Below are 11,940 nucleotides of genomic sequence, written 5' to 3'. Positions count from 1 at the left end.
TTCTCCTCCCACAAGGAAGGGTTCATTTGAAGAATTCAGACTTGAGGGTTCGTCCCAAATGGCAACCTATTACCTATATAGTTCATTACTTTTGACCAGAGCCTTATGGGTAGTGCAATACACGGGGAATAGGTTGGCCATATGGGATGCACCCTTTTTAGGTGAGCTGTTCAACTTTCACATTAGTTACACCAACTTGTTATCGAAAATGCTCGTTTGTTTCACGTTGATGCTTTGCAGAGAAACGGTTGAGTCACACTCAACCTGTTGTAAATGTATGAGCAACGTAAGTTGTCTTCTCCTTTCTCTCTGAAATTATTTTGACAACCGTCGCAGTGAGTATTAATACAAATGCCTGACGGCTGAAGCTCCTTAAAGCTCAAGAACAAAGTGACGAAGGCCAAGAAAAAGTGCATTTACAATAGATCATATGAGGCATTTTAATGTACCAATCTAAACTTTAATATTTGTACTTAACCATAACATTTATAAAATGTGTTCTAACAGAATAAACAGTTACAATAGCAGACTTCTGAACAAAACGTCTTCAGCATTCTCCTGTAAATCTTAGTGAATTTCCATTGGTGTCATACTGTTTGATAGAATTGCTCTGATCCGTTCTTCATCTTGAGCTGTCGACAGTGTAACGGTGCATGCCGCAATGCCATTTCACTCAATGAAACCCCTATTGCTGTCATGTGGAACATTCAGACCAAAATGAGAAATTTCGCAATACACAAATTTGTTATTACAGAGAATTGATTTTGATTGTGTGAATATACAATATGTCAACAGTATTGCGAACCTGAACAAGCAGAGAAGAGCGAAATTCAGTGAACGAACGAGCAGAGTGGCAAATTTAGTAATGGTAATGTACAGAATGCCGTCAACTGGGGAAATCAAGCAAGGTCAACTCCAGCTCCACAGCCACCATTTAGTTCCACTGTAATATGCACAGATGTCATTTGCAACTACTATTTGTAATATTACATACCAAATTATTTCAGAATTCTATGGACACATTCTCAGACGAGCCAAACATGTATGCTATACACACAGCAAATCACAGACCGACTCTTGAGGCTTTCCTGTATCTATACATGCATGACCGCCTATGTGTGACTGCAACAAGCGAAGTCGAGCTTTACATTGATCCTTTGACCCCACATTCACCTTAGTACAGCATCTCCTCAGTGTGCGACCTGTCCTTCAGTGTTGTTGATGACAGAGGAGAAACCGGGTATAGGGTGCCATCAGGGACCATGATTGGGAACTTTTGAAAATGATGATGCTTGGCCCCCGTGATTACTTGACATGGGGCAAGAGTAGATTTTATTTACGCTGATGAATGGGTCATTTCATTGTGGACTTGTCAAACAAAGCACAGCACAGAGCACTCAACAGGGTTACAGATATTAAAGGCCCAGTGGGGTCAAAAATGAGAGTTTCCTGTGTTATATTTCCACACGGAGGCTGGAATAATACTGTGAAATTGTGAAAATGATGATGGTTCCCTTTTAGTGTAATAATAGCTGTTTGAAAAGTCCGCCTGAAACGTCAGCCTGTTTTGGTGGGATGGAGTTTTGCCCTGCCTGGTGACATCACCTACTTCATAGACTAATAAGAAAGAGTTCCAAACCTCTCTGCCAATAACAGCTAGTTTCCCCCTCTCCACTCCCAGAGAGTCCTAGCTAAATTCTTGATTGAGAAATTTCTCTTTGCTAAGAAAATTTTTTCTTCATTTTTGACCATTTTAATTTAAAACAATCACAGGAAGGTACTTCATTGTTATCCAAATGATTTGATATTGAGATAAAAAAGATGCATTGCGGCCGTTTCTAAGATCACAAGCAAAATAAAAAAATAACAAATAGTTATATTCAAACATATTTATCTATTTATGTGATTGTGTGCTGTAATGTGAGGTATAAATGAATAACCCAGCAAAATACAAAATCGTATACCCACAGTCGATTTTCAGACAGTAGTCAAAGTGATAGGTCTTTCACTGAGGCTGTTCTACACGGGAGTGGACAGCAGTTTTAGTCCAGGATAAACTTTTACTGTAACAAATTCACTATCTAAGCCAAGAGATTGTGCAGGAGACATAAAGCAATTATTTTGGAAGCAACTTTGCTTCCAACAGGGATTTATGGGAAAGGACTCTTCTGGCCCTTTCTTTAAATAGAGGCGCTCAGCTACTACAGACTGTGGAATGTGCTCAATTGTGTGTATTCTGATTCATCCATGTCAAGGGGATTCACAGCACAGCTTGTTGCTTGCTATTCATTGCCTTTTTGAATGATGACCCAATATGGACACCATAATTGTTGTAAGAACTTCACCCAAGTCAGTAAATAAAATACAAATAATGACAGTCATACTAACCATATCTATGTGCATTTTGTTGCTTGGATGGAGCAAGGCAATTCCAATCATCTTTCTGACTGGTTTTGCTAATAAACAATATGTCAGTGTGATTACTACAATCATAACAGCTATATATATATATATATATATATATATATATATATGTATATATTTTTAAAATAATTTTCTCTAAAATATATAAATCAATTACAAAAATTAGTATTAGTGTTGAATTAAATTAATAATTATCCATTTAAAACAGTGCTTTCTCTTTGTGTTCAGGTTGAACCTATGTAAATGTATAATGCTACTCTCTAAAACACCTTTCCCATAAACCAGACATGTCAATCTCTCCTGGCTCAAAGTAGAGGAGAGATTGACCTCCTCACTGCTTGCCTCTGTGGGAGGTATTGACGTGTTGAAAGCACCAAACTGTCTGTTCAAACATCTAATACACAGCTCAGACACCCATACATACCCCACAAGAAATGCCACCAGGGGTCTCTTCACAGTCCCGAAGTCCAGAACAGACTCTGGGAAACTCAGTACTACATAGAGCCATAACTACATGGAACTCTCTTCCACACCAAATAACTCAAGCGAGCACTAAAATCAGATAAAACAACACCCCATGGCACAACGAGGACTGTGAAGAGACCCAAACACTTACACACAATCTAACACACTCACTCTCCACACACACACACACACACACATTTGTAATGTGGTATTGTGGATTTTATATTGTACATTTGTAATAAAAGAGCAATAATGTAATATATTGTATGATGCGTTGTTTTATTTATGATTTCGGCTGTTGTGTTTGGTTGTGATGTAATTGTTTTAACCCTGCTTGGACCACAGGAAGAGTAGCTGCTACCTTGGCAGCAGCTAATGGGGATCCTAATAAATACTAAATAGTGTATAGCTGGTACGCAGTATGGGCCCTATCATCAAAGCGAGGATAGTATGGTTTTAACACGCCAAAAGATCAATGTAATTCCTCTGATTTTGTTTGATATCTCTGTATAATGGTTCGATTGAATATGACCACCTGTCTTATACTCATCTTGTATACAATATAAAGGGGAAATGATGTCTCATCAAATAATGACATATTTTACAATGATTCAAAAACAGTGAGCTGAGTGAGAACTTATTGAGAATAATAATAACAAATTAAGAAAGGTACACAAATCAAGATACTGGAGTTGAGTAGAAATGAATCAAGATGGCTCAAAATGACATGCAGTCCTTGTCTTGTTCCCATGTGGTGACCATGTACCAAAATAACCAGTATAGAAATCGCAGAGTGGCCAGCTGTCAATTGTAGGAAGATTGAAGGTGGGCGTCTCCAGCTGGACAGTAATGTGGGGTCCAATCTGTGCTTACATACAAGTGGTCTGTTTGCAGCACAGGTTTGGTGTTCAACTTTGGCTGTAGCTTTTTCACTGGTGACAGCAAGAAAGGTATAGAACTGAGGTCCCAGGGTCTGTTTTGATGCCCGATCCAGCCCAGAGAGGACACAACTTTTGTTGTCATCAGGATGGAAAGATGGCCGCCGGCTCTAGCAGGCAAAGTCCTCAAACACATGTGGCTGTCCTTGGTGGTGGGGGAGATGGTGGTTCGGTAGAATCGTATTGGCGTAAGCTCCTTCAGGATGACTTCTGATCATGGTCATATCACTGGACTCCTGGTGGCCACAAAGACCACAACACAATAAGATATACAAAATGGGCCAGTTTCCCAGACACAGATAAAGATTAGTCTTGGACTAAGGGCTCTATTCAATTCGTATCGCCGAAGTATCGCGGAAGATCAATGTATACATTTTAAGGTAATTTCCAATTGAGCCAAAATATGCAGCGCTTACTGTGAATGCAGTCTCAGCGACCGTGGGTACATTGAGCATCTCTACTGATCAGTGTCCCACCCACGGGACGGTTGAGCTAATGTGCGCTAATGTGATTAGCATGAGGTTGTAAGTAACAAGAACATTTCCAAGGACATAGACATATCTGATATTGGCAGAAAGCTTAAATTATAGTTAATCTCACTGAACTGTTCAATTTACAGTAGCTATTACAGTGAAATAATGCCATGATATTGTTTGAGGAGTGCACAGTTATAAACTCAAAGTTATTAATATTCCAATTAGGTACATTTGAGCAGTCTAGATACAAAATTTTGAACAGAAATGCAATGTTTCATTGGATCAGTCTAAAGCTTTGCACATACACTGCTGCTAACAAGTGGCCAAAAACTAAATTGTGCTTGGGCTGGAATAATACATTATAGCCTTTCTCTTGTATTTAATTTTTTTTTCTTTGTTATTATTTTTTACCAGATCTAATGTGTTATATTCTCCTACATTATTTTCACATTTCCACAAACTTCAGTGTTTCCTTCCAAATGGTGTCAAGAATTTGCATAACCTTGCTTCAGGTCCTGAGCTACAGGCAGGTAGATTCGGGTATGTCATTTTAGGCAAAAATGTAAAAAAGGGGAGGATCCTTAAGAGGATCAATCGCGCTACAAAGCAGATCTTCAGCGCTCAGGGTTGAATAGAGCCCTAAGAATGTTCAATGGAGGCTTAGTCTGTGTCCTGGAAACTGGCCCTAACTGATGTACAGTTTAACGTTGGCTCAATAAACCAAAATTACAATGCCTTTGAATAAACCAAAATGATAATACCTTTGATGTAATGGTAGATATTTCATGTAGATGATTTTTTTACATCTAGGGAAAATGGATGATTTTGGATGATTTTATATGAACTCGAGAAGTAAATTTGTTCCTCATGAGGGAGGGACCTGGGAATTGGAGTTGCCTCTGGGGGGATGTAATCCTGTACAGTGGGATAAAACAATATTTTTAACAAGAGACTACCCTGATGTCCTTGAGAAAGACATGCAGTGATATAACTTGTAGTGATATATAAAGATGTATAGTGATATAGCTTATAGTGATATATAAAGATGATACATAAAGATTTGTTGTGACACAAAGATTTATAGTGATATATAAAGATGTATAGGGATAGAGCTTATAGTGATATATAAAGATGTATAGTGATATAGCTTGTAGTGATATATAAAGATGCATAGTGATATAGCTTATCGTGATATATATAGATTTATAGTGATATATAAATATTTATAATGATATAGCTTGTAGTGATACATATTTATAGTGATTTATAAATATTTACATTGATACTTAAAGATTTATAGTGAGATAGCTTATAGCTTATATAAAGATGTATTGATACATAAAGATTTATAGTGATATATAAAGATGTATAGTGATATGTAAAGATTTATAGGGATAGAGCTTATAATAATAAATAAAGATGTATAGTGATATATAAAGATGTATAGTGATATAGCTTGTAGTAATGTATAACGATTTATAATGATATAGCTTGTAGTGATATTTAGATTGACAACAAGTTGTGCCCAAATGGTACATCACGGCTAGAGTGAACTGAACAACCCCATTTTTAGGAGGTTCATTCTCCCTTCATGCACATACTGTGGATGTGTAGGCCCGCAACATGCCTGATGCAACATGCCTGCCCTCCACAAGCAACACGCTCACCTTACTGGCTTTCATATCTTGCAGATCCACAGTTGCAACTGTGGTCGTCTGTTGTTTCTTCTCATCCTTCTGTGGCCTCAGCAGACGCTGCAGCCTGTGCTTGATCACCTGCATGAAGGGAGGGAAGAGAGAAAGTCAGGAGTCCACTCCATCAGCACATCTGACATATCCCAGTGCTCAGCGAGCGGGGGCTATCCATATCATTAGCCTCGTATAACACGAGTGAAATCATTCACACTCATAATTGACACATAAGCAGTGATCGTAGTCCTCACGTAACAGTTGAAAAGGTCAAAGTCCCACTGACACTGATTAAGGCTGCCATTTTAGAATGTTGTCCTTGGGGTTTACAGATTATGAACAGCTGAAATGTGTGTAGGGTTGTAAAATTCCAGTAACTTTCCCAAAATGTACAGGTATTCCAGAAATCCCGGTTGGAATCAGGTGGGTATAAGCAGGAAATCCGGAATCCGCCAACTAGAATTTCTGAGGAAAACTAACAGAATTTTGCAACCCCGAATGTGTCCCCTTTTGTGAGCTTCATGCATATGAGACAATGTACCTCGTAAACATAATCCAAAATTTCTAAGATTGTCAAAATACTGGCTCCAATGAACAAGCCCATCTGGCCTCCAATGTCACCTGAAAAGGAAGACATCATATTAAGATTCCTCCTGGTATGGTTCCAGGTGATGTCAATGATAACTCATTATACTCATAGTTCAAACCCATTATCTCGAGTCCAAATTCCATTTAGTACCATTTATTACTAATTTACTACAAAGAACCACAGTCAGGCAGTTTCTATATTAAGACTCATCTTTAAACCACATGATTGTGGTTGAGAAACACCAATTGTTGAAAAAAACGTTGAATTGAATGTAAAAAATGGCGTAGAGAGAAAGGGGTCAGGGCCGAAAAGAGGAACACTCACCTAGTAAACCTGCAACATCGTACGCTTTTTTTTGTTCAATTGTTTCGTAGTTAAGAGCCTCGAAGAAGATGTCCAGCACCAGAAAGTTGTCTCTGGAGACGGAGGAAAATGTGAACATGAATAAAAGATAACTGCATGTGTTTATGATACGTTTGTTATAACCAATAGTGAAGTGTTACAGAGACAACAATACAACTTGCACTTTCCTTTTAAACTCAAAACACAGCACTGCAACGTCAACCGGATAAGACGTCAACACATATACCGTACCATGTCCTTTTTTTATGGTCATCATAAATTGTCACGGTGGCACATTCATGCCTTAAAAAGCAATTCAAAGTAATCAAGTTAATGACTGTCAGATTATGCGGCCTTTAAGATCTTAACAGCATTGAGCAGTGGACTTGAAAAGCACAGGCCGCATCTGAAAACGCAACCTAGTACACTACTTTTGACCAGGGTCCGTAGGTCTCTGGTCAAAAAGTAGTGCACTATATATGAATAGGGTGACATTTTCTCATGATGTGTAGCCAACCCCTGAGGGTGTCTCCATTTTCCAGCGCTGATCTTTTCCAGGTCATAGTCATATAAGTCGTCAAGTTAGATCTACCTGATATACTCCTCAGACTTGTCGTACTTCCTGGACAGGTAGCGAGCGGAGCCCTTGCTGGGGATCTTGACCATGGAGAGTTCCTTGCCGTAGCGGGTCAGGTTGCATGGTGTCTCACAGGGACAGGTGTCCCCAGTGCTCTTCTGGAGAAGGGCTGGGAACACAGAGCAGATTGATACATCCTGGGTTTGCGACAGCCTGGAACACAGAGCAGAGTGTTATAGCCTGGGTCTGGAAGATAGCCTCGAACACAGAGCAGTGTTGTTAGCCTGGCTCTAGGACATAGCTTGGGTCAGTAAGGCAGGTCTAAAGCCAGGTGATCCTAAATGAGCTATAGACTCCAGTGACGATGGAACAGCTGCCATGCACAAAGTGAGGCCCTTGTTCTCCTGCATGGGCACCATCAAATAGGATACTGGTGTGTTTGGGTTCCATCTTTGCCTCCCTAATAACCACTGTTGATGGATTTCAGTTAGCAAGTTAAAGGGGAATTCTGTTACTGTTTTATCCCCATATTTATTATCTCCAGTGCCTATGTGCTGGAGATAATGAATATGAAAATTGGTGGGATTTCCCTTTCTTATAAATTCAATGTTTACTAGTTTCTAAGTTTTTATTGTCAAGTGCACTGTACTGGTGCCGTGAAATGCCTTTCACGCTCTCTCTTTCCCAACGATGCAGTAGTTCTAGAAAAAATAAAATAAAAAAGAAGTAGACCAAAAAAAGAAGTACACAAAAAAAGCAACTCATCTATTTACAGGGTTAGTTCCAGGGTCAGTGCTAATATCCTATTTACAATGGGCAGGGATACTGGAGTGATACGATTAGATATGTATAGGGGTAAGGTGACTTAGCATCAGCATATATGAGAAACAGAGAAGCAGCAGCGTGTATGATATTTGAACGTGAGCGTGTGTGCGTATGTAGAGTCAGTATGAATATATGTGTGTGAGTGTGTAGAATGTGCATAGAGACAGTGCAAAAAAATAAAAGAGTCCATGCAGATAGTCCGTGTAGCCATTTTGTTAGCTGTTTAGCAGTCTCATGGCTTGGGGATAGAAAGATGTTCACGAGCCTATTGGTGTCATACTTGATGTTCGGATACTGCTTGTCGTGCGGAAGCAGAGAGAACAGTATATGGTTGGGGTGGCTGGAGTCTTTAACAATTTTCCCAGAACTTCCTTTCAACACTGCCTGATATAGAGGTCCTCGATGTCAGCGAGGTCAGCCCCAGTGATGTACTGCCTGTCCGCACCACCCCTTGTAGTGCCATGCGATTGAGAGAAAGGTGCCGTTGCCATACCAAGCAGCGATGCAGCCAGTCAAGATGTTCTCAATGGTGCAGCTGTAGAACTTTTAAAGTATTTGATGGCCATTGCCAAATCTTTTCAAACTACTGAGGTGAAAGAGGCTTCTTCACGACTGTTTGCATGTGATATGTGGACCATTTTAAGTCCTTAGTGATTTGGACACAGAGGAACTTGAAGCGCTTGACCCGCTCCACTGCAGCCCTGTCGATGTGAATGGGGGTGTGCTCGCCCCACTTCCGTTTCCTGTAGTACACGATCAGCTCCTTGCTCTTACTGACATTGAGGTAGAGGTTGTTTTCCTGGCACCACACTGCCTGGTGCTGAGGGTCAGTGTGGCAGAGGTAATGTTACTACATGCTTAATATACTTACTGAAATCATGGCTATTTCATTGGGTGCACACACTAACACATACAGTGCATTGACTTTTTCCACATTTTGTTATTCTAAAATTGATTAAATTGTTCCCACTGTCAGGTTGGATGGGGAGCGTCGCTGCACAGCTGTTTTCAGGTCTCTCCAGAGATGTCTGCTTGGGTTGAAATCTGGGCTCTGGCTGGGCCACTCAAAGACATTCAGAGACTTGTCCTGAAGCCACTCCTGCATTGTCTTGGCTGTGTGCTTAGGGGTTGTTGTCGTGTTGGAAGGTGAACCTTCACCACAGTCTGAGTTCCTGAGCACTCTGGAGCAAGTTTTCATCGAGAAACTCTGTACTTTGCTCCGTTCATCTTTCCCTCGATCCTGACTAGTCTCCCAGTCCCTGCCGCTAAAAAACATCCCCACAGCATGATGTGGCCACCACCATGCTTCACCGTAGGGATGGTGCCAGGTTTCCTCCATATGTGATGCTTGGAATTCAGGTCAAATAGTTCAATCTTGGTTTCATCAGACCAGAGAATCTTGTTTCTCATGGTCTGAGAGTCTTTTAGGTGCCTTTTGGAAAACTCCAAGCGGGCTGTCATGCACCTTTTACTGAGGAGTGGCTTCCGTCTGACCACTCTACCATAAAGGCTTGATTGGTGGAGTGCTGCAGAGATGATTGTCCTTCTGGATGGTTCTCCCATCTCCACAGAGGAACTCTGGAGCTCTGTCAGAGTGACCATCAGGTTCTTGGTCACCTCCCTGACCAAGGCCCTTCTCCCCCGATTGCTTAGTTTGGCCGGGCGGCCAGCTCTAGGAAGAGTCTTGGTGGTTCCAAACATTTTCAATGTAAGAATGGCGATTGTGTTCTTGGGGACTTTTTTTTGGTACCCTTCTCCAGGTCCTGTATCGGAGCTCTACGGACCATTCCTTCGACCTCATGTCTTGGTTTTTGCTCTGACATTTACTGTCAACTGTAGGACCCTATATAGACAGGTTCGTGCCTTTCCAAATCATGTCCAATCAATTGAATTTACCACAGATGATGATCAAGGGAAATAGGATACACCTGAGCTCAACTTCGAGTCTCATAGCAAAAGGTCTGAATAGTAATGTAAATAAGATATTTCTGTTTTTCATTTTTAATACATTTGCACACAAAAAAAAAACCTTGTGTTTGCTTTGTCCTTATGGGGTATTATGTGTAGATTGATGAGAAAAAATAATAATTTAATCCTTTTTAGAATAAGGCTGTAACGTAAGAAAATGTGGAAAAAGTCAAGGGGCCTGAATACTTTCCAAATGCACTGTACATGCATAAACAATTTCTCATTCACAGCGATAAAAGCAAATATATGCACAATCAGAAAAAAAAACTCACATACTACATAAACATAGACCACAATACATGGCTTACTCAATCATCCCTCTTTTCAAGACAAATTTCAATTCAGTTGGACAAAATGGCCAGTGTCTATGACCTGATAACAGTAATTCCAATTTTATAACTCTTATAATGAGGTTATTTGTATGCAGGGGCAACACATAATCTATTCTTGGACTGAGGCACACAAAAAAAAATCAACTATATAATACAAATATATAAATAATGTTTTAAGTTATTACCTTTCACAATGGCTGAATTTATTCTGATTATTTGAGTGGAAAATGTAACCGATATAAATATGAACAGTTCTTGTAAGATATATCTACATTTAGCTCACCCACCCATTAAATGGGCTTGGATTCTTTTTGAAGAAGATGATAATTAAATGTCTGGCTTATTAGGCTTGAAAATCCTAATTGTACTAATATATCTCTCATCACATAATAAAGCGTTTCTTTTATGACCGTCATAGTATCTTTGAGACAAATCACCTCTGCACAGAGATAACCCGAACCAGACAGTGGGGAGTCGGCCGCACCGTATGGAGTTGGTTTGGTGAAGGAATATCAATGTACTGTGAAAGCTCCAACGTGAAGTCGAGTAAGGAGTTGGGTAACATCGTTGTCACTCACAGCATGCGCATTTCCTTCTCCTACAATTGACATATCAACATGGAGGCAATTTCATTTTGAAATCTTTACCCAGGCTATCTCCACCCATACACTGAAACTCAATATTTCCTTATAAAGTGAGTCAACATTCTGAGTTACTGATTTCACTGTCGTTTTACTCTATTATAATAGTAAATAAAAATGTTTCTTACCAAGCGCCTTGTCAACACACTTGATGTTACTGGGAGTGCAGATATCGGCAGTTCCTGGAGTACAAAACATGAAATGAGTTTGATCAATCAAAAACAAAATGGTCGCCGCCTGTATGTCTGCCAACATGGAAAACTCTCATTGAGAACAGAACACTAGCTTATCATTCATCTACGAACGCAGACATGGGAAGATGAGTTCCAGGGATAGGGTGTCCGCCTCTGATTGCATCGAGAAATGGAGCACCGGGGCCCCACCCCAAAGGCATATTTAGAAAGTCTAAAAACCAATCAACGATTTACCTTCTCACCGTGACAAACACAGAGCAGGGGGCACTAACGATAGGAATTCATCAGGAGCACAATTAATCGCGGGAAATATGTGTGGCAACGCAGACGACAAAATGTTCTTTGAGTTAATGTTTTGAGAACAGTCGCCTTTCCAATTTGCATTAGGGAAGATTGATTTGGGGACATTAAAGTCGGGGGCACAGAGGAGCAGAGTCGTCATTATGATCAGGGTAGCAGGAATGCACAGGAAATCTTTCAC

At 40.1% G+C, this 11,940-nt stretch overlaps 1 protein-coding gene across 2 annotated transcripts in view; it reads right to left on the bottom strand.

Annotated features, from left to right (window-relative positions):
- Positions 1-438: 438 nt before the first annotated feature.
- The window catches only part of asic4a (acid-sensing (proton-gated) ion channel family member 4a), a 101,244-nt gene continuing 89,742 nt past the window's right edge, over positions 439-11,940 (bottom strand). The window contains exons 5-11 of one of the 2 annotated variants that reach the window (XM_036974276.2): positions 11,394-11,447; positions 7,515-7,668; positions 6,905-6,996; positions 6,533-6,612; positions 5,971-6,078; positions 5,065-5,218; positions 439-4,063 (exon numbers count right to left, since the gene is read on the bottom strand). In XM_036974276.2, coding sequence (XP_036830171.1) covers positions 5,087-5,218; positions 5,971-6,078; positions 6,533-6,612; positions 6,905-6,996; positions 7,515-7,668; positions 11,394-11,447 — 620 coding nt within the window. In that variant the 3' untranslated portion in view covers positions 439-4,063; positions 5,065-5,086. The remainder of the gene's footprint in view (positions 4,064-5,064; positions 5,219-5,970; positions 6,079-6,532; positions 6,613-6,904; positions 6,997-7,514; positions 7,669-11,393; positions 11,448-11,940) is intronic. The other variant, XM_021596998.3, reaches the window with a different exon arrangement.

The sequence above is a fragment of the Oncorhynchus mykiss genome, chromosome 3 (assembly GCF_057628025.1).
Source record: "Oncorhynchus mykiss isolate SJ-2025 chromosome 3, ASM5762802v1, whole genome shotgun sequence".
In the NCBI taxonomy this organism is placed as follows: Eukaryota; Metazoa; Chordata; class Actinopteri; order Salmoniformes; family Salmonidae; genus Oncorhynchus; species Oncorhynchus mykiss.
Note: the sequence above shows the minus strand (reverse complement) of the source record. Positions and strands in the feature narration are given on the sequence as shown.